The sequence below is a fragment of the Podarcis liolepis genome, assembly GCF_965112155.1.
Source record: "Podarcis liolepis genome assembly, chromosome: 3".
Lineage (NCBI taxonomy): Eukaryota > Metazoa > Chordata > Lepidosauria > Squamata > Lacertidae > Podarcis > Podarcis liolepis.
The window spans coordinates 41770260-41797924 of NC_139557.1; the positions used below are offsets into that span (position 1 = coordinate 41770260).

General features: G+C 40.9%; 1 protein-coding gene and 2 long non-coding RNA genes across 10 annotated transcripts in view; 2 read left to right on the plus strand and 1 right to left on the minus strand.

Moving 5' to 3' along the window:
* The window catches only part of LOC310704238, a 35662-nt gene extending 20169 nt beyond the window's left edge, over positions 1 to 15493 (plus strand). The window contains exons 3-4 of one of the 2 annotated variants that reach the window (XR_014524667.1): positions 9987 to 10037; positions 14912 to 15493. This is a non-coding gene — a long non-coding RNA (uncharacterized lncRNA). The remainder of the gene's footprint in view (positions 1 to 9986; positions 10038 to 14911) is intronic. The other variant, XR_014524668.1, reaches the window with a different exon arrangement.
* The window catches only part of HMGN3 (high mobility group nucleosomal binding domain 3), a 29704-nt gene continuing 7867 nt past the window's right edge, over positions 5829 to 27665 (minus strand). Inside the window, exons 1-7 of one of the 7 annotated variants that reach the window (XM_083497434.1) lie at positions 24537 to 24687; positions 17430 to 17480; positions 12240 to 12269; positions 11169 to 11216; positions 8052 to 8165; positions 7834 to 7933; positions 5829 to 7528 (exon numbers count right to left, since the gene is read on the minus strand). In XM_083497434.1, the coding sequence (XP_083353560.1) occupies positions 7515 to 7528; positions 7834 to 7933; positions 8052 to 8165; positions 11169 to 11216; positions 12240 to 12269; positions 17430 to 17480; positions 24537 to 24560 (381 nt within the window). In that variant the 5' untranslated portion in view covers positions 24561 to 24687 and the 3' untranslated portion in view covers positions 5829 to 7514. Of the gene's footprint in view, positions 7934 to 8051; positions 8166 to 11168; positions 11217 to 12239; positions 12270 to 17429; positions 17481 to 24536; positions 24688 to 27665 lie in introns of those variants that run through there. The other 6 variants (XM_083497435.1, XM_083497432.1, XM_083497436.1 and 3 more) reach the window with 6 other exon arrangements.
* On the plus strand, positions 24720 to 26177 carry LOC310704241. Its single transcript, XR_014524671.1, has 2 exons — positions 24720 to 24805; positions 25172 to 26177. It is a non-coding gene; the product is annotated as an uncharacterized lncRNA (long non-coding RNA).

Below are 27665 nucleotides of genomic sequence, written 5' to 3' on the forward strand. Positions count from 1 at the left end.
TTTTCTGAAGTCTCTCAGCCTCACTCACCTCACAGAGTGTTTGTTGTGGAAGAGGAAGGGAAAGGAGAATGTTAGCTGGTTTGAGACTCCTTAGGGTAGTGATAAAGCGGGATATCAAATCCAAACTCTTCTTCTCTTCTTCACTGGCCTTAAATAACTCTCACTAACTACACACAAGCATCAACTACATGGTTTGTTGAAAAATAAAACGGGGCGCTCAAATTCTGACAGCAAATTTCAGGTAGCAGAAAGAGAGGGAATCTAGAACTGCAAAGGTTTGTCTTCATTCAATATTTAATCCCCTGGGTATTTTGTTTGCAGATATACAAAAGGATTAGTATGACCTCAGCTGTTCAAAATTCTATTGACCGTGTTAATTTTTTGCTACGGAGTAATCTATCCATTCTTAGTGCAGCCATAGCCCACTATTCTAAACCCGAAAATGTATCTCCTTTTCAAGCCGCATCCACACTACATATCCAACTTGCTACTGTCTGCAACTACTACAACCTCCGCTCTAGTTGCCATCCTACAGCAAGGACAATCAGTACGGTGGTACCTCGGGTTAAGAACGTAATTCGTTCTGGAGGTCCGTTCTTAACCTGAGGTACCACTTTAACTAATGGGGCCTCCCGCCGCCGCCACGCTGCTGCAGGGCGATTTCTGTTCTCATCATGAAGCAAAGTTCTTAACCCAAGGTACTATTTCTGGGTTAGCAGAGTCTGTAACCTGAAGCGTCTGTAACCCAAGGTATCAGGCCAGGAAAAGGTCAGTAGGGGTTTGGAGTCCAGCATCTAGCCTGCCTCCTTCACAGATCAGCCCTCGCCTCCTATACACTAAGGAATGGCAAGCAACTAGACAGTTCATTTTTCAGTTGTGTTTTGTGATACCACCTAGCTTGGTTTTGTGATAAACAGGCAACAACTTCTTTTTTTAAGGTACAAGGGGATTTTGGGGGCAGGAGAGGGGCAGAATGGTTTCTAACCACCTGAGCTGCATAGGGACTCTACGGCATTTCAAAGCAGAAGACAAAAGTTATCTTGTCTGTTTTGGAGATCATACTCAGAATTATGTAATGTTGATCAGCTGCTCCATGACATACTTAAGCTACCCTGTTGGATCCAGAAAATTGTGATTTACTTCACTTTCCATTGCTGCACTTTCAATCTTGGTAACAAGAAGCTGTGATTTTTCTTGATTTCTAGTTAAGAATACACATTACAAGATTCTGCCATTTCCAGTGTCTGTGACGCAGAAGTATAGATTCCCCTGCTATCTAACCTTTAGAGTACAGCTTTTCATAATACTCAGCTTCAAAATCACATATCAGAATGAGTTTTCTAGAATCCATCATTTATAGTAGGATCCAAATTACCTGACACTGGTCTTCTGCAATAAGGAGGCTTTATCATGTGTATTCAAAGTCAGAAATTGTCCAGGCTACTGGTGCACATCATTCTGCAATAAAACTATGTTTTCAAATAGTTTTGAATCCTTAAATGTTTTTTTCCTTTTAAAATATGAAAAATATATTAAATTACTTATTAACAAAATAATATAAAAACCTACTTGACTAAACAGACTTCTCAAGAAAGTCAAGGTCAGAGAAAGGTTTTCTGGAACTTCTGGTTTCAAGAACTGTACTTGCCTCAATTTGTGTTTACAAATGTGATAGAATCTAACAGTTGTGCAAAAAATTGTAAATCGTAACATTTTAGGTGTCCCAAATCAGTCACATTTTGTACATTGTTATTTGAAGTTCCTCTTTCGATGTTTAAAGAACTACTAGCACTAGCAGGGCAAAATCAGAAAAAAGGACATGCAATGGAGGAATCAATTTTGTTGTAAATAGCTCATGTAAAATGGCAGGGGCAACAGAGGGCCTACATCAGCTTTCCAAACTTTTCATGTTGGTAACACACTTTTTATACATGCATCATTTAGCCACGTAGTAATTCAGTTTTACTAGCAAACCCGAGGTTAAACTAACCCATTTCCAGCTCCAGGAGGAGCACAGGGAGCATTCACACGACGCGCCTACAAACTGCAGCCAACACACTGACATGTTGCAAAACACAGTTTGGAAAGCTCTGGGCTACGCAATTGGAAAGCCAGCAGGGGGTTTGGACCTATTGTGCAGTCTTCTCCAAAGGGGAAAGCTGTTATATGTAACACAGGGATCAGGACCCCCGTGTTCTGTTAACAGAAGTCCAGAAATGAAGAACCTGCGTCCTTAATACCTCCATGCATTTCCATGGGAAGCACAGCCCAGTCACAGGGTGCTCAGTCATATGTGTGTAGCAGGTCAAGGATGTGCAAATGCGTATTTTACCAGTAAGCAGCAGGAGAGGATGGTGCAATATGAGTGGACCAGCAGCAAAGTAGATTGCTTCCTTTAGTCTGAAGCCACTTGTAAAGTATGTATTAATTGGTTTTCACTTTTTCCTCTCCTGAACCATGATTTTCAAAGAGAGGGAGTGAGAGGGACAAGGTTGATATTGACACAACTCTGTTGGCGTGAGTCCCTACTTAAAATCTTGTTTAAAAAATTAGAAAAGTCTGATAATGGTTGAAGATTAGGATGGTAACATACAAAACAGCTGGTCTGAAGGACATACCCTAAGAAGAGGCATCTATGTACACCTAAGCAATACTTTGAAACAGAAGCAAGTGGAAAGGCAGACTCTACTCAGCACACACAAAAAAGCTGCCGTGTTTTTTGTTTCTTATGTTTGTCCATCTTTCATTAAGTTAAAAATAGGCTATACCATCGATGAGGAAGCAGTCACACTCAAAACTTCTATTCCCTAGGGAGTTCCAGGGTAAAAACACTAATGTGTCTGGCTAGAGACTTATTTCAGACAGGAAAGCAGAGATACAAAAGCGAAGGCAGATAAACAGCACCTGCTCCCTTATTAGGAAGGCAGCTGATAGGGTGCGGGTCTGGTGTGTTCATGTTCCCATAACACCACAGCCAGGGATTTGGGAAGCAGGGTGGGGATGAGCAAACAGCAGCTTTCTTCATTTCCCGTGCAACAAAATATTGTGTATACATATTACGTCTACAGAATACTGTAAACCCTAGTCCCAGAAAAAGCACTGACAATTTCCAGCTCTGTCCCTTACACATAGTATCGTTTCATAGTACATTGAAACACAGCCACTAAATCTTATTTGTTTGAAAAGCTGATATCAATAATGTTTCCTTACTCACAATGGATTGAATCCGGTGTGGATTAGTAGGACTTTGGACATTCGTGATTAACTAAAACCCCTTTAATTTAAACGAGTCTGCTCCAAGTACAATTTACACCTTGTTTCAATTCAAATATATTAGATTTGTTATCTTTGGAAGGAAAAATATGAATCCCTGCGACCCACGTGTGTGGGGTGAATAATATAATCAATGCATCGGTTGGGTGCCTCAATTCAAAACATGGGGCAGTAGCAGAGTTTACTGCTGCTAAACTTTTGTGAGTTTAAACTGTAAATATAGGTTGTTAGACCCTTTTATCCCGTTCAGTCCGCTTGGAAACAGTGCTCCTATTTCTACCCCTCTTGCAATGAACAGCCCACACACTGCTAAATAAGTTTTAAACGCTTTACTTACAAAATGTTCCAAAGGTCAAATTCATGCATTTCTTGAAGCAGCAGCAATGGAGAATTCAGGCAGAATACGCTTGGGTCAAAAATACAGAGAGATAGCTTCAAACACATGTTCAAAGCCTGGCACTTGCTTAGGCAAGTCTTCCTTGGTCAGTTACATGACATAGAGAGAGAAGGAACAGGAAGGGAAGGCTTTACTTTCTCTCTCATCAGAGAAGGGGGGCGTGACCTAGTTGAGTCTAGGAATCCAGCTCTGTAGTCTTAATCCCTTCATGCACTAACTAGCACTCATGCAGTTATGTTTGATTGTATGCTATTCATCAGAGGCTCCTGGAGGTACTGACACCTTCAGGAAGGCATCTCTTACTAGGTTGTGTTGAGCTAGCACTCTTAAGAGCCTAATCCCAAGGTCTGGGTTCTCCAGTTTATCTTGGGGGTTACCGGTAGCTCCCATCCTCTTCCTCATTTCTCCCAGCACTATTTAGGTAGTATGGTCCCATGGACAATGTTTTTCCACTTTAGAGAGGGAGGTTTATTCACCTTACTAGTGAAATCAGGTGGGTGGCACCCAGAGAAGGCCTTGTTAGTTGTGGTGCTCAGTCTATCAAATTCCCTTTCAAGACATGTTTGTTTGACACCAGCTGCACAATCTTTTCGTCACTGAGTGCTGTTTTAACATATAAACTATGCTTTATTTTTACTTCAGTATCATATCTTGCTTTTGTTAAATTGCCTGAAAGTATTGCTAATGGTATAAATCCTTTAATTAAATATTACTCAGATTCTGTAAACACCAAGAGCTGCTTCTTACGTTGCAGTGACCTAAACAGTGTAAAACAAAATAAAGTTTAATGGTTTGAAAGCTATCCAAGTTGATAGTCATTACTGCATTTTGTGGTAGCAAATTACACAGTTTAAAGAAAGATTTGTGTAAATAAATATTTCCTTTTGTCTTCCCTGAATCTTCCAATATCTGGCTTCACTGGATGACCTTCGGTTTTAATACCAAGGGAGAAAAACTTCCCTGTATCTTTTCCAAACTAAAAAGCCGAAATTGTTGTAATCTTTCCATATAGTGGAAGTTCACTTTAGCCACAATTTCGCTTGCTCTTCTCTGTATATTTTTCAGCTCTGCAATAGCTTTTTCTGAGATGTGGTGACCAGAACTGTAGTTTTTCAAGTGTGGTCACACCACAAATCTATGTAACAGCAATATATCATGTTGATCTAGGGAAGAAGCTATAACAGACATAACATAAACGGGGACTGCAAAGTTTTGCAGAAAAGCATGGATGAGAACATATTCACCCATGCAGACTACATCCTATCACTTTCCCTTTGACCTTGCCTCCTACATATTCTCTTCAAGGCAAGATAGCATTTCCAGGAAAGGAAGTACTTTAAATGAGGTTTACATATTATTTCAAACTGAATGCACTCTTAAGGCACCAGGCACATTTAAGTTAGCGTTTCACAGCTGAAGCATTTGGTTCCTGCAATCCAGATGGACTTGCTGGGGGGAAAATAACCCGTTTGGAACATACCTGCTCTAAGCTAAATTAAAGCAGAGACACAAAAAGGTTAGAAGGCTATGATTTCTGACTAGATTTAATTCCTAATTTGTCCAGCACATGAATACCTTCCCAAACTCTTGGTCAAGGCAATCTCTGCTCACTCCATTTTCAGTCGGTAGAACAGCATTAAGGGCTGGGCAATAAATCTCTTGTGTCTTAATTACCTATCTGTAAGATGGAAGATAATAATACCTTCCTACATCAAAGGGATGTTGCAAAGAAATTCATTAGTGTGCGTGTGTTAAGAGAGTCAAACTCTGGTGAGAGCAGCTAAATAACGAAGTCGATAGAGCTTCACGGCAGGAAGCAAATCACAGGGCAATTGTGTATGCTTAGGTAGGACATTCTCTATTAAAGGAAACAGCTGGGTTTTGTTTAAAAACCAATCCAATGCACTGTGATCTGGTGAGGATTAATGAAAATATAATAATGCATTTGCATATAAACATGTTCTGAAGCTTTTGTATGTCACTTTATTCTTATACATCAACACAAGATGCACTTGTTAGGTGTTGCCTGCCTCCATTACTGTAATGTGTGTGTATAATAGAGGAGCTAAACCAACTGAATTGAAATGATATTTTTCAAAGTAGGAGGCTACTGCAGGTGGCACCATTTTTGCCCAGTCCTAAATAAAGACACTAGGGGTTAGGTGATCATTACTTCATTTATTGACTGAAACATGCATATATTCCTAGACATTATGGCCACCAGCACAGCAATGAAAATAAATGTTATGAAAAGACAAGAAATATTTTCCCTTCCCACTCTGCAAACAATAGAAATATTCAAGTTCCAGGCAAAAAAAAAAAAAAAAAGGAGAAAAATAGAGGGGGGAGATGACCAGATGCTTATAATGGACCAAAGCAGTGTTAGCATGGGCACTAGGAATCATTCAGCTTGTTTAACACCACCGTTACAGCCCCAGACCTTTTAATATATTCCAGCTTCATCCTTTCTACCAGGTACCACATGATGTTGTTTAACCTCCATTGACCACCATTCCTCCAATAAAGCAGGTGGAATTGCCAAATAAGAGATTAAAAGCAGGAACATAACAGAAATTACAGTGGCATAATCTCCAGTGTTTACATGGAACTGGGGTTTAGTTAAGAGGAGATGTGAAATCAAAGCTGCATCTCGTAAGCGATAAAGAAATTGAGTTTCCAAAGCTCAGCTTCTGCTGTTACAGTGCTATTTACGTTGAAGCAGGAAACAAAAATGCTGGAAAAAGACCCCTCACAGGCATGGCCAAACTTGGCCCTCCATATGTTTTTCGGACTACAATTCCCATCATCCCTGACCACTGGTCCTGTTAGCTAGGGATGATGGGAGCTGTAGTCCCAAAACATCTGGAGGGCCAAGTTTGGCCATGTCTGGCTGGGCATTTTAGACCTTGTGCTATAATGTCAGACCTTGCACCCAGCCAGCCATGTATGGCAGCCCACCAGGGCTCAAGAAGCTTTCTGGTTTTGCATATGCAGACACGGCTTCTGAAAGGCCTGGCAGCCTACAATGTATGGCTGGTTGGCTACTTACGGCAAAAGCCGTGCAAGTCTGCGTATGTGAATCTTTAAATATCTTTTTGCACAGATCTGCATGTATTATGAGTGCTCCATGGAGATCACACGGCGCTTTGGCTTTCACCAAAACCCACTTAGTTGGAATTATTTTGTATTTTAAATCCTCTGGTTCTAAACAATGAGCTGTATTGCCAAATTATTAAGTTGTGAAATCAATGGGACATATCCTCTAAATAAGTGTGCTTAGTATCCTCCCAGCCAGAGCGAAGTTATCTATAAGGCAGCATATCTCAGATTTAGTGAAAATATTGGGGAGTTATATTTGCTGGCAAGGAGACGTCATTATTGTCAACAAATGAAAAGAATCCAAAAGAGTCAGCAGGTGGCCATTATCTGTACATGTTTCATTAAAATCGCATAAACCTTAAGTACAAAAACACCACGGATTATTGCTCTAGAAAAAACCGCAAGAAAAACCCAAACACCCACGGTAAAAACATCACCATATGCACAAGACGTACATTTCTGAAAAGCGAGAATATGGAATGCTGGTCCAACATTACAAACACTTTTTCCCCTCCCCCAATGTTAAGCTGATACTTTTTAAAAACTTGGCAACATTGGGGATTTCTAGAAGCGTGGGTATGGAAGGAGGGAAATGTTCATATACAGTTTGTCAACTTATTTTAAGTCCTAAAAAATTAGCATTTACAAAATACTTGATAAAAATATCTTTTAAAAGTTGTCTAGAGGTACATAAAATCATCCTCAAATGTTCATGTCAGTTCACACGCACTTGTCATCTACTGATTCAGTTCTCTGTACCTGCAAAAAAAGGAAAGGGAAAAGAAGGTTTTGGTAACTGACCACTACATGTAAGTCTTTTTTTTTTTAAAAAAAGCAGCATAACCAATATGCAATCTTTCCTTTTGCAGTATTTGTACAGCCCAGTTCCGGACTTTTAAACACTGCATTGATATAGACAGGACATCTATAAACTTACATTCATTGGTTCCTGATTTTCAAAAGCCAGAGAAGCCTTACCTGCCAGCTTCAATTGTTCACAATGAAAAGCACCACACTACTATCTGCCTCTATTCACTGCACACATGCAGATTGCTCTACCGTACCCTGAACTTTCACTGTTTCAATCTGCCCTTTTACTGACAGTGTTCTGGGTGGGGCACCTCTGGATGCTGAAACACTAACAGTGGAGCGAGAGATGCGGATCTGTAATAACATCACGGGGCAATAAAAAGAAATATTATGAACATGCTTGCAATGGCTGGAAAAACCGAATTACAAAACACAACTGAGTGAATCGGCAGGAGTTCTGCACGCAAAGTACCTCTTCAGTGTTACTTTCACCATTTTCAGACGGTGCAGTACCTTCCTTTGCCGCTTCCTGCTTTTCATCCTTCTTCCCCTTAGCACCTTTGCTGGCCTTTGCTCCGGGTTCCTTCTGGAAAACAAGATCAAACGGAGGGAGATGGATTCATTATAGAACCGAGAAAGCTCCCCAGCAACTGCGAGCGCTCTGCAAAAACCCATCAGAAATAAATCACTGGAGGCTCTCTTGGCACATTGCACAGGCACCTGGTCTCTCATGGAATCACAGAATTGTAGAGTTGGAAGGGACCCCGAGGAACATCTAGTCTAACCCCTCGCAATGCAGAAATAGGCAGCTGTCCCATATGGGGATCGAACCAGCAACCTTGGCATTATTAGCACCGTGCTCTAACCAGCTGAGCTACCTATGCACAATCCCTTTCCACAAACATACCCCACCAGGTTTTGTGTGAAGGGGGAAAGGTGCATATGCCGATCCAGAAATGGGACTGGCGTACATGTGTTTGCATGCAGGAACCCGAGTCAACTAGGCCTCCTCCTTTACCACTTCTGTGGAAGACGACCAAAAAAACCTACAAGATATTTTAATCTTGTGCACTGAAAATATTTTGGCTTAAACTGATGGACTGTTCCAGTAGAGAGGTAATCTTACCTATCATCTATCAATCATCTCGGGAAGTGCCTATATATTAAGGACGGGCTAATAAGAACATGGAATATGCTAGAAGGTGAAACTCCAGACAACTAATTATCCAGACTACCACTTCTTGCATGACAGCTGTTTCTACACTAGACTGATCCTGTTGACATTATAAATAAGGCATAGGCAAATTTGGCCCTCCAGACGTTTTGGGACTACAACTCCCATCATCCCTGACTACTGGTCCTGTTAGCTATGGATGGTAGGAGTTGTAGTCCAAAAACATCTGGAGGGCCGAGTTTGCCTATGCCTGTTATAAATAAATTAAGGCACTAAATCGAGTTGAAGTGATATTACTTTAGTTCTCTTGTGATGTGGGGGCACAAAGGCTTCTCGCTAGGAAAAGCAGGGAGGGGAGGAGCCTGACGCATGCAGAACTTCTCCATGCTCTCTAACTCACTGAGCACGCATGTCTCTAGCTGGAGAACCTCAATGACTTGCATTGGATTTGTGGAGATTGGAACACTGGACTTCCTGTAACTGTTCTTAAGGTCAGTGGAGAGTGGAGCTTGCAAGAAATGATCACTTCCTTTTCTAGAAGGCAAGGTCAAAACTTGCAAAGAACATTTATCAGAGCCCGCTGGAAGGGGAGGCAACCTGTCCCAGATTTGGCCATAGCAAGAAAACCCTTAACCATGTACTATAACCAGGTAATTTATTCATTCTTTCAATTTGTCTCCTGCCTTTTCCTCGGAACCAGGACTCAAGATGGCTCACAAAAATAAAAATAAATAGGCTGGGGGTTTTCAGGGTACAACAGCCCTGCAGGGCAGGTTAAGTGTTTTGCCTTGATTGCAGGTTGGAGGACTATGCTGAGAGTAGCTTACACCAGCCCTATAATGTAGCCCATTGCAAATATTGCAGCTCAGAGGTGGGGCCCCTCCTTTCAGGTCAAACCAAGCCCTCACTGTATGCAGGGGTGGTGGTGGACTATATATATATTTACAGGGCTCCAGAGCTATATACAAATATGTACTCAGCTCGCCAAGTGTCCAGTAATGTTTGGCCTGGGAGAAAAAGGCAGAAGGCAAAGTGCGTTTAAGACAGGGCTGAAGTCAGAACAGCTGGAAAACAACTGCATGCTCTATCTAATTAGGATTTACCAAACTGTGTGCAGCCTTTGAAACGATCAATTATTTTCAATGCTTCTATTACTCTTTTATCTCAGGCTAATATAACAACACAAATTATTTTGCCACGACGGTATTATTTATATCCCACCTTTATTTCCAGGAACTCAAGGCAACACACACTTCCTCCATTTTATCTTCACAACCCTGTGAGGTAAGTTAAGCTGGTAGTGATTGGCCCAAAGTCACCCAGTGAGCTTCATGGCTGAGGGAGCATTTGAAACTAGGCCTCCTCAATCCTAGTCTGACATGCTAACCATACACAACATTAGTGCTGCTCCACCTCTGTGAAGTACTGGGCATTTATCCCAAGGTAGCGCAAAGTACTATGTCCCATCGCTGCAACAATTTCCATTTGTGCAACAGGAATTCCCCTCTCCATTTGCTCTAGAGGTTCCCCTAACTCTCCAGAGCAGATTTGGGGAGGGTGCAGGGTGCATGAAAAGGGAAGAGGGGAAGGCGGAAAGTCCCTTGCTCTGGCGGGATGCCCATTCAAAGCAGACCTCTCATATCTGTGCTTTTCGGTTTCAGCTGACACTGGCTGACAGCTTACTTGGGAGACTGCTACAGCTCTAGACTCCAGAGAAGCGGGATATCGTTTTTCTTGGGGCTCCTTTGATTGTGGAGTGGGCTATAAAACTACTGCTTATCAGGCTTAAATCTGATGGAAGGGAGGGGGCGCAGAATTACTCTCCGGAGTGTCCATTTTATTTTTGCACCTTGTGGGGATTAGGTGTTTTTGGCTTCCGTGACAAAATAAAATTTAAAATGTGGTATAGGTGCACCAGCAATGAAGAACTGCAAGGTACTTACTATGTAAAGTAAAAACTATTGCTAATTTATTTTCCAGAGACAGGCTCATGCAATCATGGAACAGAGCTCATGCCCAATATAGTCTTCTAACTTAAAATTTTGCTAAGCTGAAGAAATTGATTCATCATTCCCTTTCCCATAATTAGATACTGTGTTTTCACCTCTGAATGTTGTTAGTATCTGGGCATATAACAATACATTATGTGACAACTATCCCAGGCTTTGAGCCTACAACTCAGGTTGTTTACTGTTGCAAAAGTTTCACAGAATTGACCCGCAGTTGCTGCCTTTTCTTATGTTAATCCTACATTAATTTTAATTACTTTAAGATGTAATGATTTCAGCAACTATTAACAGTTATAACCCTCTATTCATGTTGGGTAGACTGAGCAAGATAATACAGCGGTACAGAGAAAGTGCCCAGTAGGCACAGTAAAACAAAAAACAAACCACTGTTAAAATCAATTTTTACCTTAGTGGTTTTTCTTGGCTTAGGCTCAGGTTTTGGTGGAGCTGGTTTCTAGGGAAGAATTTCAGACAATCCAAGCATTAGCACAGTTGCTACCAATTATTTCTTCGTCTTTCCCCTTTCCCCACTTCTTAACATGTGACACCGAAGAAGCCAGAGGCCATTTCTACAGATAGGCTTCAGTCAAAATTACCTTCTATATCTTATCAAAATGTCTGAAAGTCTGGTTCTCTGCACGTTATAGATGTACTGTGAGAAACAGTTTCCCGTCATCTCCAAAAGGGGTTGCATTTCTCTCGCCTCACACACACACAAAATGACCACACATTTCTTTTCTGGAAAGGATATAAGGAGCCAGCCAACCAACACAACATGTGAGTTTGGTTTTTCAGATTCCTGTGAATCAGGGATGGGGAGCCTGTGGTCCCCCATATGTTGATGGACTCCAGTTCCAATCAGCTCCAGCTGACATCGCCGATGGTCAAGGATGATGGGAACTGTAGTCGAACAACATCTCGAAAGCCACAGGTTCCTTGTGCCTGCTATAAATCTCAGAAACTTTAACAACTGGAGTTTAATATTCTTTAATGACTGGGAGTGCACTCCAGATATCCTTTACAGACTTTGGAAAGTGACACATTTCATCCAGAGGAAGGGGGCCACAAATAGTGGAGCTAGTTCTACTACTTGCCTTAGGGGAGAGAGGCTGCAAGAGTTTGGCTGAGTATCTAAAGCAGGATCAGGAGTGCTGATAGCCAATGCTGGAAGATCTGTTCCTTCCAATATGCTCTATGTGCATATTTGTAGGTAAAATAAATTATTATAAAAATGCTACAGATCTTGTGCTCAGACCAAAAGGAAACAAAACCCTTCGTAGCTGTCCCGGGGCTTCTTGCTGCTCAGGAAAGTTTGATCGTTCCAGAGGCCTGATTTACATTCAAGGATTAAACACCAAATCTAGGTAACATTGGCTTACCACTCGCCACACGGCATGGCCAGTGCCACCTTGTCAAGGGTGGCATGAGAAAGAAGGTGGCTTCCTATCTACACAAACAAGCTCTTATAAATACTTACAGCTGACAATCTTGCAGATCGTCTTGTTGGCTATAAAAAGGAAAGAAAACATCTTTGTAGATTTGCAGCAGTTCACATCCACACAAGGCAAAAATCTGTCACTCATTTGCCAACAAAATAAAATGTACCTGAAAGACAACAGAAGTCTTTATTACCAAATGCAAAGGTCTTTGCATCCTGAGGGATTATTGTTTTACATGTACGCGATGTACTTGCTCAGCTTATTTGCTTACTACGTTTTGCAATCTTATCTTCCTGTTTGTTTCTCTACGGTTGTGGAAACCTCTTGTGGCAAGATCAGTGGAAATTATTTCTGGGACTGTGCTCCAAGGCAGCTGTGCTCCTGCAGTTGAGACGAGGGTCCTGTTGACTCGCGACGAGAGGATGGAGAAGAATGAGGCCGAGGAGAGGCTGGCGCCGCCGCAAAAGGCTGCTGAACACGCCCCCTCGAAGGCACCTGGTTGGATGCCTGCCGAGGGGGCGTGGGCACCAGCCAGGTGAGAGGAGGAGGCAGGGAGCTAATGCCCCCTGCTAGGGGCGGTGCTCGGGCTCCCGCCCACAACCACTCCCCTCTCTTCCAGGGAGGAGAGTCTTTGTGGAAACCTATTGTGGCAAGATCAGTGGAAATTATTTCTGGGACTGTGCTCCAAGGCACATTATGAACAAACAAAATCTGAAACCCCCATTCCCAAAGCCCAAGTAAGAGTGACTTGGTGGTCTTTGGAGCTTTCTAAAAATAATAATGCCGTATTCTTTGAGCACCCAAACACTGGGGAATAAATAATGCACACCTAGTAAACTAGACTTTCTTGATGTGGAATTTGGATTCTTTTGCAACGGAATCTAAAGAGTCTTGATGCTAATGATTGAAATTTGATACTATGATCAGAAAACATCAGTGCTGACACGGAATCTTTAATTTACTGCTCCTTTTGTAAACTGGAATCTGGTGGGAGAGGATCTTGAAAAGTCGTAACTTGTAAATAACTGGTAGAGTTGTGCGGAAAATCTGAGAAAAGTACAACCATGATTTTTAAGGGGAATTTGTGGCTTCATGGATTGGCGAGTGAAGCATCAAGCCACACATTCATTTAGAGGAATTTTGAATCGGAAGTACTTTTGCTTTCCTCTGTGACGTAAGTCAGGCCAAACTTAAAACAACAATGTACTATTTGTTTATTTTAATTAACGCTTTTAGAGAATTTATTGCAAGGCAATGAACAATAATATAAAGTTCGGCATGAAACAATGATATCAAAAACACTCCAATAAAATACTAAAATAATAAAAACAGGGGGCAAAGATGCAAACAACCCAAGGTTATTAAGATATCACCAAGTCCAGCTGTAGAAAGCAAACCCATCAACTGAGCTCTCCTTCAAGAAAAAGTCCATGGCAAAAGGCATGTCTTCAGGTGAAGGCCAGCTGTGGTCCTACGGTACACAGGCACCACCAGCACATTCTGCTGTTTTTCTGATCTAACAAAAATGAACCATGAATGGGGACACGGTCCCACCCATGGAAAGCCTATTGGAAGCTTGAGAAACTGCCAGGCATGGTTGAGTAGGAGGGAGAAAGTCACATTCATCTGGGGAGGGGACATACACAGTACTCCTGCGCCACCGAAGAGATAACCCTTCAGGGGTAGCTCTTTACAGTGCTAGCCATCTGTTCCCACGCTATAAGCAGATGACAATCTCGGTGCAAGCATCCCCTGCTCTGTGTAGTACTGTCGGAACTGACAGGGCTGACCACACCTTAGGAAACAGGAAAGGGAGAACACTATAATATTAGTATTTGGTGTGCCACCTGAGGCATGCCTGTAGCTTTTGTACCATGTTTGTGTTTTCTAGTTGAGGATTTTCTCTTCCCCCTTCCAGGCATGGGCATGCACTGGACATTTCACTGGCAAAGCAGCAATGATGTGATATGAGCACAGGACTTGTGTGAAAAACACATTTTCTTTCCTAAATGCATGCATCTCAATCTAGTCGTCTCATACATGGTTGCACACATGGAGTTGCACCTGGAGGAGCATGTGCAGAAGAAATTCTGGCCAAGTCTGATGTTTGTGAACTACTGTGCAAGAGCTAGAGGAATATCGTTCAAGAGGTTGAGAAGGTTTGCTTTCCTCGCACAAGTATCTTGCACTAAGTCAGGAAAGCTGCTGCTGCAAACTGAAGAGGCCTTCTTCGCCTTGCGGAAGGGCACCTTTTAGCACACACAGACCATAAATTTTCAGCTCCAGAACCAAATTTCTTCACATGACGTAAATAAGCCTGCGCAGCGCACTGAGCTCCAGGTCAGAGTAACGAAGAGAATTATTCTACTTTATCACACCAGTGTCAGGCTGAAGTAACTTTCCATTTTTCCAAAAAATGACCATTTCATTCAGCAGCTATGGTTAGCCTTTTACTCTTGTTTCGAAAAAAAGTATTTTCTTCCACACAGTCATGTTAAAAAAACAACAACTACACAACGCAACTTTGCCTCCAGCCAATTACCCTCACATGCTTCACAAATTTTTACATTTCTCATTTCCACAATTAACATTCAGGTTTTTTAAGTTCAAATATGCCCTCTAGAGAACATTAAAAGTGCTTCAGAAGAGAAGCAATTCATTGTTAATTATCCCAGGCACTTGGTTTTGTAAATAAAATTTGTTCTTTCAGATTGGCAACTTCTTTGAAAATAAGGACATTCATACATTGATCTGATCAGGAAAAGCATTCCCTTACTGTGCGTAAGTAAATCAAATGTTAGCGAAAATGCTTGCAGTTTGGAGACTAGCTAAATGCATTGATTGCTTTTAAATGAGTGTAAGTGCTAAAAGTTTGGGGTTTTTGTTGGCTACTTAGGTCACACTGTGTCATCTCTTATACAAACATATCCTGCACCCACCTGCTATCATCTACACTGGCACTAAATGGACCCATGTATAGGCGTTAAGGTTGCACAATTCTGCAAAAAGTTGTGTGTAGGAAGCTGTCAAACTATTGGTCTATCTATTCCGTACTGTCCTCACTGACTGGCAGCGACTCTCCTGGTTTTCAGAGGGGACATTCCCATCCCCAAGTGGAGATGTTGAGGATCGAACCTGGAACCTTCTGCATGCAAAGCAGATGCTCTGCCACTGAACTATGGCCCCTACCTGATAAATACAGTCTGCATGGAACTGTATACAGTGTGCCTGAAATTTATGTGTGTTTAACTTGCGTGCATTCAGCTTTATGTGCTTGGCAAAAAAATAAAAACGGGGATGGGCATCTGGGAAAAAAGTCTTTGGCAATTTCACCTGCACCCAATGTGTTTTAACTATGCATTATTTTGACTTTAGATGCAATCCCCAGAACGTAGGCCCTGCGTAAGTTCCAGGCTTATAGAAACAGGAACAATGATAAACTCTCACCATGCTGCTGTTTTCTACATACCTGTCTGATTTGCGCAAGTCTATCAGCTGTGCTTCCCAGGAAGAAAATGTTTTTAAAGAGTAAGAGAAATGCAAAATAAGGCGACTGCTGTCAAAAAACAACCTTAAGATTGTGACTGGCAGCAGAAGCTGCTTCAAGCTGCCCCCCAAAGAGATCCCAAAGCTGGAGACTATCCCAGTCGTAAGGAGCAGACCAGGGCATCCAGGCTGCCTCAGCAGCAGACCAGTGAAGTGAACAAAAGCAGTGCCAGACGGAAGCGAGTTCACTTGTAGAGCAGACATGCCCTTAGAGTTAAGTCTTCCAACTCAACGGTGCCTTTGTACATATTCTCAGATTTAGGAGACAGAAGTGGTAACTTACAGAATTTAAACAGCAGCACATTATACTGCCTAGTGATATCATCATCATCATCATTTATAAACTGCTTTTAAAGCCAAGCCTTCCCAAGGCATTCAGACAACGTTTCAATGATATATAATCCATAATAAACAGTACGACTCTCAGCTGAGGTTGTATATTCCATGCAGCCACAATTTGTGCCATGCTAGTGAGAAAATTGGTGTAATAATAAATAATTAGAGCTTGGTTCAGTCTATTATCATGGCTGCAAGTACCCTACAAGGAATAACAGGACCAGGTTTCTCTAAACAAACCCACACCCCAGTGGCACACAGAATTTCCAAGATGCTGGTCACTGATCTTCCACATCAAGTCTCTTTTAGCTATTAAGAGTCCCACAAACTTCCATAATCTGCTGTTGTATCTGGGTCCTTCTTCTTCCCCGTTATATATTAATAATAAAGTCATGACAGACGGGTAAAACCATGGCTTTTTCGATATCTTCTGTGTAAATGAACTTTCTGTAATCGCTTTTCTGATGTGGCCAGAAAACAGATTTTGCCATATCAAGATTTTCACTGGCTGTCACAGGCTCTGCAGAGTTTCAGACCAGGGATACCTGAAGATGCCAGTGATTGAACATGCATGCAAAGGGAGTGCTCTCTGATGGAGCTAGACCAGCCAGCTGCCATCTGAAAGCAAGCAATACACACACACACAAAATCTTAGTGTTTAATTTCTCTATTTTCTTATGGCTCTTATTGCTGAAAATATATTCATCATTATCATCAACCTTTATTACGGTCCAGAGACCCAACCAATCGTTACAAAGCAATACACAATTCATACAGCCTACCTCCAGGTTAAACAAGCATTTCGTTCAGAATATAGGGATTATTGGTTCTAGCAACCACAGATAAAAACTTGGCCACTGCTAATGTTCTAGCATTTGTCCGGTCTTCTAATAGGAACCTGACATAGTGAAAATATATTCAGCCAGTGCTTGTAGTATAGTATTTCAGAATCGAGGAATCTATGCAGAAGAACAGGAGATGACGTTTTGAAGGTCTGCAGTTTCCTGTCGCTCTCTTAAATCCAGCAGAAAATTGCACCCAGCAAGCAAATTTGTTTTAACTTGTGTAAATTATCGGGTCACAGGTGTGTGTGTGTGTGTGTGTGTGTTTTGTTCATTGACCCAGAATATTAGTTAGTCGTTGTACTGTTAACTTTGAATATGAATGACACAGCACACAAACTATTTCAGGCCTGACTCACCCCTCAGAGATAGTTGCATGTACTAGCAGATAAGTTGCACTTTGGCCACATGTGAGCTAACTCTACTGTCTCGCTAGTGTTTTGTCTTATAAAGTCACCAATATATAAAGAATGGTTGAGAAATGAAGGAAGGAGTTACACTTGCCTCTTGTTTTGTTAGTTTCGCGGCATCCTTGCCTTCAGCACCCTCTGGAGACTAGGAAGGAAATGATAGAATTTAGTTAGTTACACTACATTCTACTTCCTTAAATCAGACAAGCAGGGTAGAAATAAGAAAGCAAAAGCCAAGCATTACACATTCTTCTATCCCTCCAAAATACTACTCTTATTTTAAGTGCTTCACATGTTTCAGAGCAACAGTGACGAGCGCAACCTTGACTTCATGGTGAAACATGATAGCAGTAGGTTGCCCTGTCTCTAATACACACATTTTAATCAGGGATAGAGCATCTGACCTTGCCAGTTTTAAAAACATCTCTGAAGCTGGCTTTACATTTCCCATTAAAGGTAGCTTTAAATTACACATGAAATAAACTGCCTGAAATGCTTTCAAAATTCACTATTTAGTTTTAATAACAAACAAGAGTCAATCAAAATACCTGTCAAATGGTAGCACAGCAATTGTGTTGCCTAGGCTCTAAGGGGTCAGGGTAATGGAGTGCAATTGCAAAATGTATTTTAACTTCCCTCAATAACAGACAAACACCGAGACAAGAAAAGCACAGGCTAAATATGTATTTCCCTTGCTTCTACACATGACAGTAACAGAACATCGCTTTAAACAAAATGGCAGATTTACAAGACGGCATTCAGACACATCCCGAAGGCACTTCAGAATTCCCAGGCTACAACCCCAGTGCTGAAATCTTGTCTATGTAAATTTTTCATTGTGGCAAGAATGAGGCTTTCCCCAAGGATACGACACTGGCTGCCTTACAGCCTAAAAAAGATGGCGCTCATATGCTTCAGCTGAGTTTCCAGCTGATTAACAAGGTGCGTTCATAGAGGGATGCAACAGCTGGAGATTGATAAGATAAGGGAACGGAGTGGAACCTTGAGGCTTAACCTAACAAGGATGTAGAAATCTCTTGGAACACCAAATGCTTCGCTTCCCACAGGCATGGGCTCCGCCAATATTAAGAGATCCATGAGGCAGAAATGACGAATGGACCAAAATAAGGCACGGGAATTGATTTTCAAATTCATCCTGCCTCTCATGTAGGCAGTCATGAGGTCGCCCCATTTTCCCCAGGACACATATAATGCCACTGGCAAACTGACAAAGGATACAATCTAGGACTGAGTGATGCCCAGTTTTCAATATCGCGATATATCACCAGCTAAATATATCACCAACATATCACAATGTCTGAAATAAGGATGTAACTATGTAGAGGCGAACGGAGTACAGTTGTACCTCGGAAGTCAAGCCGGAAGTCAAAGCATGGCTTCTGATTGGATGCAGGAAGCTCCTGCAGCCAATCGGAAGCCGTGGAAGCCCCGTCAGACGTTTGGCTTCCAAAAGAACATTTGAAAAGCGGAACGGTCACTTCCAGTTTTCAATTGTTCAGGAGCCAGAACGTTCGACTCCCAAGGTGTTCGGGAGCCGAGGTACAACTGTAATGTCCTGGCAACGGCTACCACTTCGGGGGTCTAAAACTGATACATTTTTACTTAAACATATTTTTATAACTGTTCTTTTATAATACAGAGCAACAGGGCAGCAGGAAGCATGAGAGAAGGAATAACCGGCTTCACGGATTTTCCCACATCACGTTTTTTTTACATAGCACACAAACACATCGTGAATTACGATCTATTGCCATGTCAAATATTATGAAACCCTATCACGATGTGGACTTCAAGCCGATTTTGGATGATGTATTGATGCATTACCGAGCACCACTGCAATTCAATACTCAGGACTAAGCTCAGTAGGAGTGGCGACTGAGTAAACAACAGGAGACTCATATACATGTCTATTCAGAAGCAAGTCCCACTTAATTCAACGAGGCTTATTCCCTTGCACTGCAGTCTCAGTGACTAACATCTCATTTACAGTTTTCTGCTAAAGGGAGACCTGAATGCCTCAGCAAAGAAAATTGAATTAGGTTTCTGTTGCAAGCCGCAATCCTAGAAAGTGAGCACATCACTCTTTAAAACTGATATGCTCCAGACCCTGAAATGTTTTGGGCCATCAGGGAAAATATAATGTAAATTAAAATTAAAATGGCTTCAGAAGAAGACTCAGCGGCAGCTTCAAGTAGAACAACCATTCAATTACGCATGTACAGTATTCCAGTTTATTTTACAAGTCACTGTAGAAGAGAAGTGAAGAGAGAAGTAATGAAAACAAGTAATCAATAGAATCATTTTGAGAAAGGAGCTGAGGGAGCAATAGGCAGCTCAGACACATGCATGTACAACAGTTGATTTCTCACTGCTTGATTACTCAACCTGAGCGAGCCTGCAAAAATGAAAGCAAACAACGTCTCTTATTAGTGAAGCCATGAAATGAGACTGACGTTGCCTGGTCTTTGCACACTTCTTGCGCAGAAGTAAAATGCCATGGAGTTTAGTGGGGCTTATTCCAGCTTAGCATGCATAACATAAACAGGTTTCCTTGGTTTCTCTAGCCAAAGCAACAGTTTTCAACCTTGCCCACTTTTCAGTATTTTATCATGAGCCTACCGCAGAGGCTTATTTTGTTTAACTGAACCCCAAACACCAAGGTTTGTTTATCATCTAACAAGAACTGAGCATGCCATGGCAGTTACAAGTATGGTTTACAAGCAGTAAAATTCTTAAACCAGCATATATTTCGATTCTGGTGGATGGCCCAGTGATTTTTTTAAAAATTCATTTTTTTTATTTGCAAATTTAACAAGGAAAGAGAACAAAAGGGGGGAAATGAACTTCACGGAGATGACACATGCTACAAGGCAGGCTTGCCCAGTGATCTGGAAGTGCACGTTTCAGAAAAATATAGGCCTGTGTATTTTGTTTTCCAAATCATGGCTTTTACAAATAATTTAAAAATACCTGTGATTTTACTGGGTACAGTCTTTTACAATGTTTGTAAGCTGCCACTGGGGTAGATATATTGAAAAGAATGCAACACAAATAATAAAATAAAAAAGATAATCAAAGCCTACATTTTTAGAATTTACCAGTGTGTTCTGGTTTGTTTAAAGGTTTCGATGGATAAAATGAAATTTCAGAGGCAAAACCTTAACAAGAGAGAGAGAGAAGAAGGAACTCTACTGAGTCCCAGATCTGGGATTATTTTAGATTATTAGATGTCAGCTGCTCAGCAGGCAGGGAAAACAAAACTGAAATTAATTCACAGGCACCAGCATCATATTATTATTCAACTGTTTAGAAAAAGTGCCTGGGATATTATCCTGTCCCATGTTAAGTATCCTGTGTGCTTTCCCTCAAAAATGGTCTCCGATCAGCCATACCAGTAAATAGGGCAGATGTGATCAGTTACTGCTATGTTTGCACTGACTAGGGTGGGAGGTGAACTTAGCTGTTCACAGCTTCTGCCATCTTTATTTTACAAGCAATCACACTGATTCCTTGACGTTCCAAATCAGCCAGTAGTCTAAATCTCAGACTTCCACAAAGGAACTTAAGGTAGCATATAGTTCATCCACACAAGAATCCTATGAAGGGGCCAAAATCACTGTTCGAGAAGTTTCACATCTTAATTTCACATCCCAACACTATACCACACTGGCTCTCTTGAGCCAATGTTAATAATACATTATTCTACAGATGTCATCATACAAACAACTCTAAACTTTACACAAAATACTTCCAAGTAAGTATGCAAAGGAACGAAAATTTAGGCTGCAGTCTTGTGACCATAAGGGTAAGAACAAACACTTCAAGAAAAAATATTTCCTTAAAAAAAAAAGTTCTGCTATATAGACTGTAATGATATACAGACTGTAACAGTTTAAACTGTTTAAAGATCTACTGTATTAATATATTACTCTTGATGGAAACCGCAAAAGAAACAAAATGTGCAAAAGCCCCTTGTATAGAATTAATGCCCAATTTCTTCAAGGTTAATAACTTAGTAATAGAGAGAGAGTGTGTGCAAGTTAGGAGATTTGTGCTCCAAAATGCATGTTAATAAAAAGCCTTAGTAATAATAAAAGCTTCATCATAAGCTGTGGTGAATATTGTATTGTGGCAAACATTTGGTGTAAATGCCAAAAGTTGAGGGGCATGAGTGGAAGGAGGTGAAGGGTGAAATTGGATTCTCTAAGACACTCTTATCTAATTGTAAATTATTCTTTTGCAGAATCTCCTGAATTTAAATGCAGTGTTGCTATGAGCCAGTGACGAGACAAAATGTATTGATAAGCCTTGCCTTATTAACTGCTTCAATTACCATTACTGCTGACTGAAGGGGAAAAATATTCCCAAACCAGGCCAATAGCTCAGCAATTGTAGGTGTGGAAAATGATTTTTAAAATACAATTGGCATGGCTGCTCTCATCCTCTCCAACGCAGAGAAAGACACAACAGAACTGAAAGAATATTTTGGACTTCTGGCTCCTACAGTTCTAAGCATGTGTCTAGTTTTCCTTTCCTCCTTTTGTTCCCTTTTAACTACAAAATGAAATTGCCTCTTATAATGCTATCCAAGGCATGCCTACTCAGAAGTAAGTTCCCTGCGGCTCACTCCTAGAGAAGCGGGATCAAAACGGCAGCCTTAATGTATATTCTGACCAAATATATTTTGTAAACTCGGTACAGTATGTTGTCCTTATTTTGTTGAAGCTGTGATTACTTGTATCTGCTTTTTCAAAAGTTATTTATATAGTAGTAGAGTATTAGCAAACAGATTTCCCCACCATCTGAAACATGAAAAATTGGACGTTTTCATAAAGATTTCTGAGTTGTTGTGCGCAATTAAAAATCCTGCAACTACATTGGTCCGCATTTCTAGGGAATTATTTCCTAAGCACTACACTTCACAAAAACAGACAGACAGTCTAACACAGGTAGTGGAGATTTCTCCTAATGACAGAGTAACATGTGGATAGGGCTTCTATCTAGCCTATGAAATACCTTTAACAAGTCCATAAATTTATTCTAACCTTCTAAAGTAGGCATCAGAATTACATATGTATTTAATATATGTATATTATGGGGTGGGGATTGTTTAAATGTTCGCCCCAGAATTTTGACTAGCACCTCTGGGCATGGCAAATAAAGCATTTATTTTTTTTAAAGAAACCAGGAGTTTTCTCAAACCACACATTCAGTTTTCAGAGTGGGATGATAGATCAAAAGCACTACCACAATACTCTGTATTTCAAAAAACCAATGGGAATCTCACTAGTTTGGTTTTTTGATATACTGACTATTGCTCTCCATGGAACATAAAAATTCTGCAATCACAGAAAGCCTAGGCAAACTCAACCAGCTTTTTACTTACTATGGACATTCTTCCTAAAACAACCCATGAAAATTACAAATAACAATGCTACTGTGTGACTTTTAAACATCAGGAAGGTTTTAAAAAGAATTAAAATAGAAAAACTACTAGCATTCCATAGATTCTGAAATATTCAATGTATGTATATTGTATATAGGTATGGAATGCATCTTTCATCAATTACCTAATAAGCATTAATACAAGCCCTCTTTTTCGATGTATAAAAACTACATGCTTGCATGGGCTCAATAAAATTTTCACATTTAAAATTTAAACAGCAGCCTTTACCATATCCTGTGATTTGAACTGGATGTTTTCTTTTCTGATGCACCCTAAATATTTACAGTGTGATCTGCTTTAACATGTTTGATTTATTTTGGGGAAGGATTAAAAAAAATAACTCTCTCCAAGCAGCAGGTATATAAACGGTAAGTAGTATTTGATTCAAGAATAAAGAATGCACACTTAAATGTAGCTTAAGTGTAATATGTAAACAACAGGATATGCTTCCATTCCATTTTAGCAATTTTAACAATTTTAGGTTTGGTGCTAATCTGACCTGCACAGCCAATTAGGCAAATTTGCACTATGAATTTGAGTTTGGTTTTGTATATGCACTTGTTTGTACCTCTATCTAAAAATCAATAAAACATGTTATGTGCTCTCTAACACACTACCTAAGAAAAATATCCAGAAAATCATCAGTTACATTTTTAGAGCTTACACAATATTGCCATTGCTACTAACTGTTGATGGAACAAATAATCTTCTTGAAATTGATTTCTTTCGGTGGAAAAATAAGGGACTGGAATGGAAAGTTTTCTCCCCCATATCATTGGTCTGTTTTCAAACACCCAGATCTTGATTTAGCTAAAAAGCTAGTTGTGGCCACGTCCTCCCCTGGCTGAACGTGGCCCCATGTCACTCCATCACTGCCAATCTCCCACTTCCACCTGCCAAAGGTGCAGGTGGGCAGGAGATCCATTGGTGACAGCCAATGGGATGCGTAAAAAAAAGGGCATTCTCAGGGTGGGGCTGAACCAGTTGTGGATCTGCTGGCGGCCAAGCTGGTCTCACTGCCATCATGTGACAGCATCAGACCTGATCAGATCAGTGCCCTGCCCCTTCGGCTGAGGACACTATGAGCAGAAGATGTGGCCATGCTGGAAAGCCCAGCCAACACAAGGATTCCACCCTTAGTCAGTACAAATGTTTCCCAGATAAGCGCTTCTTCTCTGGCATGAATGATTGGCACTTAATTTCTTCTCAAAGTCCTTTAGAGCATATGTAGGCCAAAGCACCTCTCTAGACTACCACCTTTTGTATTTGTACCTTATTCTAGTATAGTGCAACCTCGGTTTATGAACTTAATCCATTCTGGAAATCCGTTCCTAAACCAAAACCTAATGAGGCCTCCCACCACTGGTGCCCTTCCACTGTTCAGATTTCGTTCTTAGACCAAGCTAAAGTTCACAAACCGGGACACTACTTCCAGTTTTGCGGAGTTTGTAAACCGAATAGTTCGTAAAAGGGCTGTTCTTAAACCAAGGTACCAGTGTAGTTTGAGAGTTTTGAGTTGCAACCTGCATCTTCATACTAAATGTGCATACCGTAATAAAATGTGCAGCTATATAGACGCTTCCATTAAATATGTAATAAAATTTAAGAGAAGAAAATATGAGTATGAAGCCATGGACCGCAGCCTGCCCTGCACCGTAAGAAGCAGGTAAGTGAGAAAACCCGATAATCCAGCCCTTTCTTCCTTGGTCCTGAACACTACCGCCCAGAAGATACCTTATTCCCTGGTTGCTTCCACATAACAGGATGTTCACCTCTACCATTTATTTAGTGGCCTAGCCATTTCTCTGGGTAGCATGGCCTGGCCAGGAGGCATGGGGTGAATAGTAAGGCCACACATAAAGTGAGCCGGTTTATGGTAACAGTTTGAACTGTTAACCAAAAAAGCAAATTTAAAAAAAGACCAGGAGTGGCTTGCCAAGTTGAGCAGGGCCCCAAACCTGACATCAATGCCGGGAGGCGACTGCTGCAGCTCTGCCCACTAGGTGAGCCACTCCTGAAATATAAAAGAGGAAAACACATCCAGATAAACCTAGTTTATATTGTTTCCTTATTCAAGTCATTAGTTCTCTCAGTTCAGCTTCTGGAGTCTAGGTTTACTGCATCCCTCCTCTCCATCCTGGCTTCTTTTCTCTGATTGTAGCTTTCTCGTTTCTTCAAACAAAGGTCAAACGGTACTTATCAGCTTTACTTATATACATTATTTCCGCTCCCTATTCCAATGTCTTGGCCAATCAGAAGGGCAGCCGAGTTCTCTGTGGGTTTCTCGCTCCCACCATTTCTTTGCTTTCTTTCCTGGCCCCATCTTTTTATTTTACTGTTTCATTTCACTCTTAACTTTCCTATTCTAGGGCTGAAAATTTGACCCTCCTGCAAAGAGCAAACTAACTAAAAGAAACCATTTTACAATCAAGAACAAAGCACACAAAATGGCTGAAACAGTTTCACTCCTTCACAGAGAAGATTTAAATTCTAAAAATATGCACTGGAAGCAGAATGATAATTTTCTAATCCTTAAGAGGGTAATGTCAACATCATGAAGTGACACTTTCCTGAAATGAGAATGAACTAGCAACTAATGCTTAATACACTGCCAGTCCCATCTTACGCAAACTGACTCAGAAGCAAGGCCCACAGAGTTCAATAAAGTGAGGCCTTGGCCTTGAAGAGTCCAAGAGCAGAAAAACAGTGGGCAACGTGAGCCAAATTTCTTGTTTGCGTCAATACAATCTATCTATCTGTGTGTGTGTGTGTCACACAAAGGAATGTATGTGCAATTGACAGCCTTCGCTGAAATAAACTGGGCAACATTTCTGGATGTGGAAACTCCACGTTTGAGGCAGAGCTCCAACAGCTGCAGGAAATTTTTGGATCATGGTGACATAGCCACATGACTTGAAGACATCAAAACACATGAAGGTTGATACACACCGGGCTAAAAAACAAAAACCTCCAGGCACATCAACACCAAGCTAAAAACCCGACACTATGGATTTTATTGAGATAAATCGCTGCTTGCACCAAATCACTTCTGTGAGCAAAACTGAACTACCCCTCCATCTCTTTCCCCACCCCAAAATCTACTCTAGAGAGTTGGGGGGGAACCCTAGGCAGATTTGGGAGCACACTGGGGGAAAGAAAGTAAATGGAAATTCCATTTGCAGAATTCACTCTGTGCACACAAAGGATTTGTTTGGATGCAACCCTATGAATTTCAAGCATCTTCCCAATCCTGATATACAGGCTGATCCTAGTTATTAGTTTATTAGTTAGAAGACAGTCCCATTAACCTCAATGGAGCTTGCTCTTCAGTAGGATATGGATTGTAGCCATACACAGTTTTAAAAAACTGTAAAACACAGTTTTAAACTGTGTTTAAAAAAACACACACAAGAAAAACACAACCCTTTAAATCTTTGCTGTATTTCTACAGCCAAAATTATCTATTCAAAATTACTCCATGAATTATTCATCAAAAGAACAGAGAATAACAACAACAAAAAACCTACTGAGGGGAGCGAGGGGGATTTAGTTTTGTTTCAATTAGTTTGTTTATTTGTTAATATTTGTTTATTTGTGAAGTATAAAAGTGTACTGCAACTGTATCAGTGTACAGTGGTACCTCAGGTTACAAACTTAATTCGTTCTGGAGGTCCGTTCTTAACCTGAAACTGTTCTTAACCTGAAGCACCACTTTAGCTAATGGGGCCTCCCGCTGCCGCCGGAGCACGATTTCTGTTCTCATCCTGAAGCACTATTTATCCTGCAGATAACTTCCACTGCTTTTATATTTACCAGCTTGGGGCAGGCTATGAAAATAATAAATAAAATATAACATAATATAAATAAATTTGAAGCAGGTATAACTTGTGCACAACAACCAGCAGTACACCACTCAATACCCAGCCTCCAAGGTCTATTTACAGCAGGGAAAGAGAACCTGTGTAGCCCTCCAGATATTGTTGGACTCCCAATTCCCATCAACACCAACCAGCATGGAAGTTGTAGCATAACCATAGATTCCCAAACTCAGACTTACAGGCACAAAAAGGCCTCAAATGCTTGTCCTGAGTTTCTAGACAGTGATCAAAGTGTTTGCTCTTTATCAAAATATATGCATTTGGTTTGCTGCATCTTCTGTTAGACAAACAATATATTTAAATTAGAGCTGCAACCCAGTTAAATATTTTTAATCATAAGTTGTATGTGTTTAATTGATTAATATCTCTACCAGTTAAATGTGCATATAGGTAAAAACATTAAGTTAGACGGGAGCAAAGGGCTTCTCCACACATGGCTTTTTCATGTTTAGTGCAAGATCCTTTTGCGAGAAAAAGACGACTAAAAACCAGAGGTGTGTTGACATTTCACAATGTGCTTGTACAACAATTCACAAAACAACACCTCTGTCTGCTGGCCTCTACCTGAATCCAACCTAGTACAGTGGTACCTCGGGTTACATACGCTTCAGATTACAGACTCCGCTAACCCAGAAATAGTACCTCGGGTTAAGAACTTTGCTTCAGGATGAGAACAGAAATCGTGCTCCGGTGGCGCGGCGGCAGCGGGAGGCCCCATTAGCAAAAGTGGTGCTTCAGGTTAAGAACAGTTTCAGGTTAAGAACGGACCTCCAGAAGGAATTAAGTACTTAACCCGAGGTACCACTGTGTTTCTGAAACAAGGCAGAGGCACATTTTCTTTGTTTTTAGATAATGCACACACATGCAATAGCTGGCATCATTTAAAAGAAGGCATTCCTCTTGTATGTGTGAAAAGAGAGAATGCCTCCTTTAAGATGGTGCTTGCTAATGCAGTTTTTACCAACACTTGCATTAAAAACTTCTG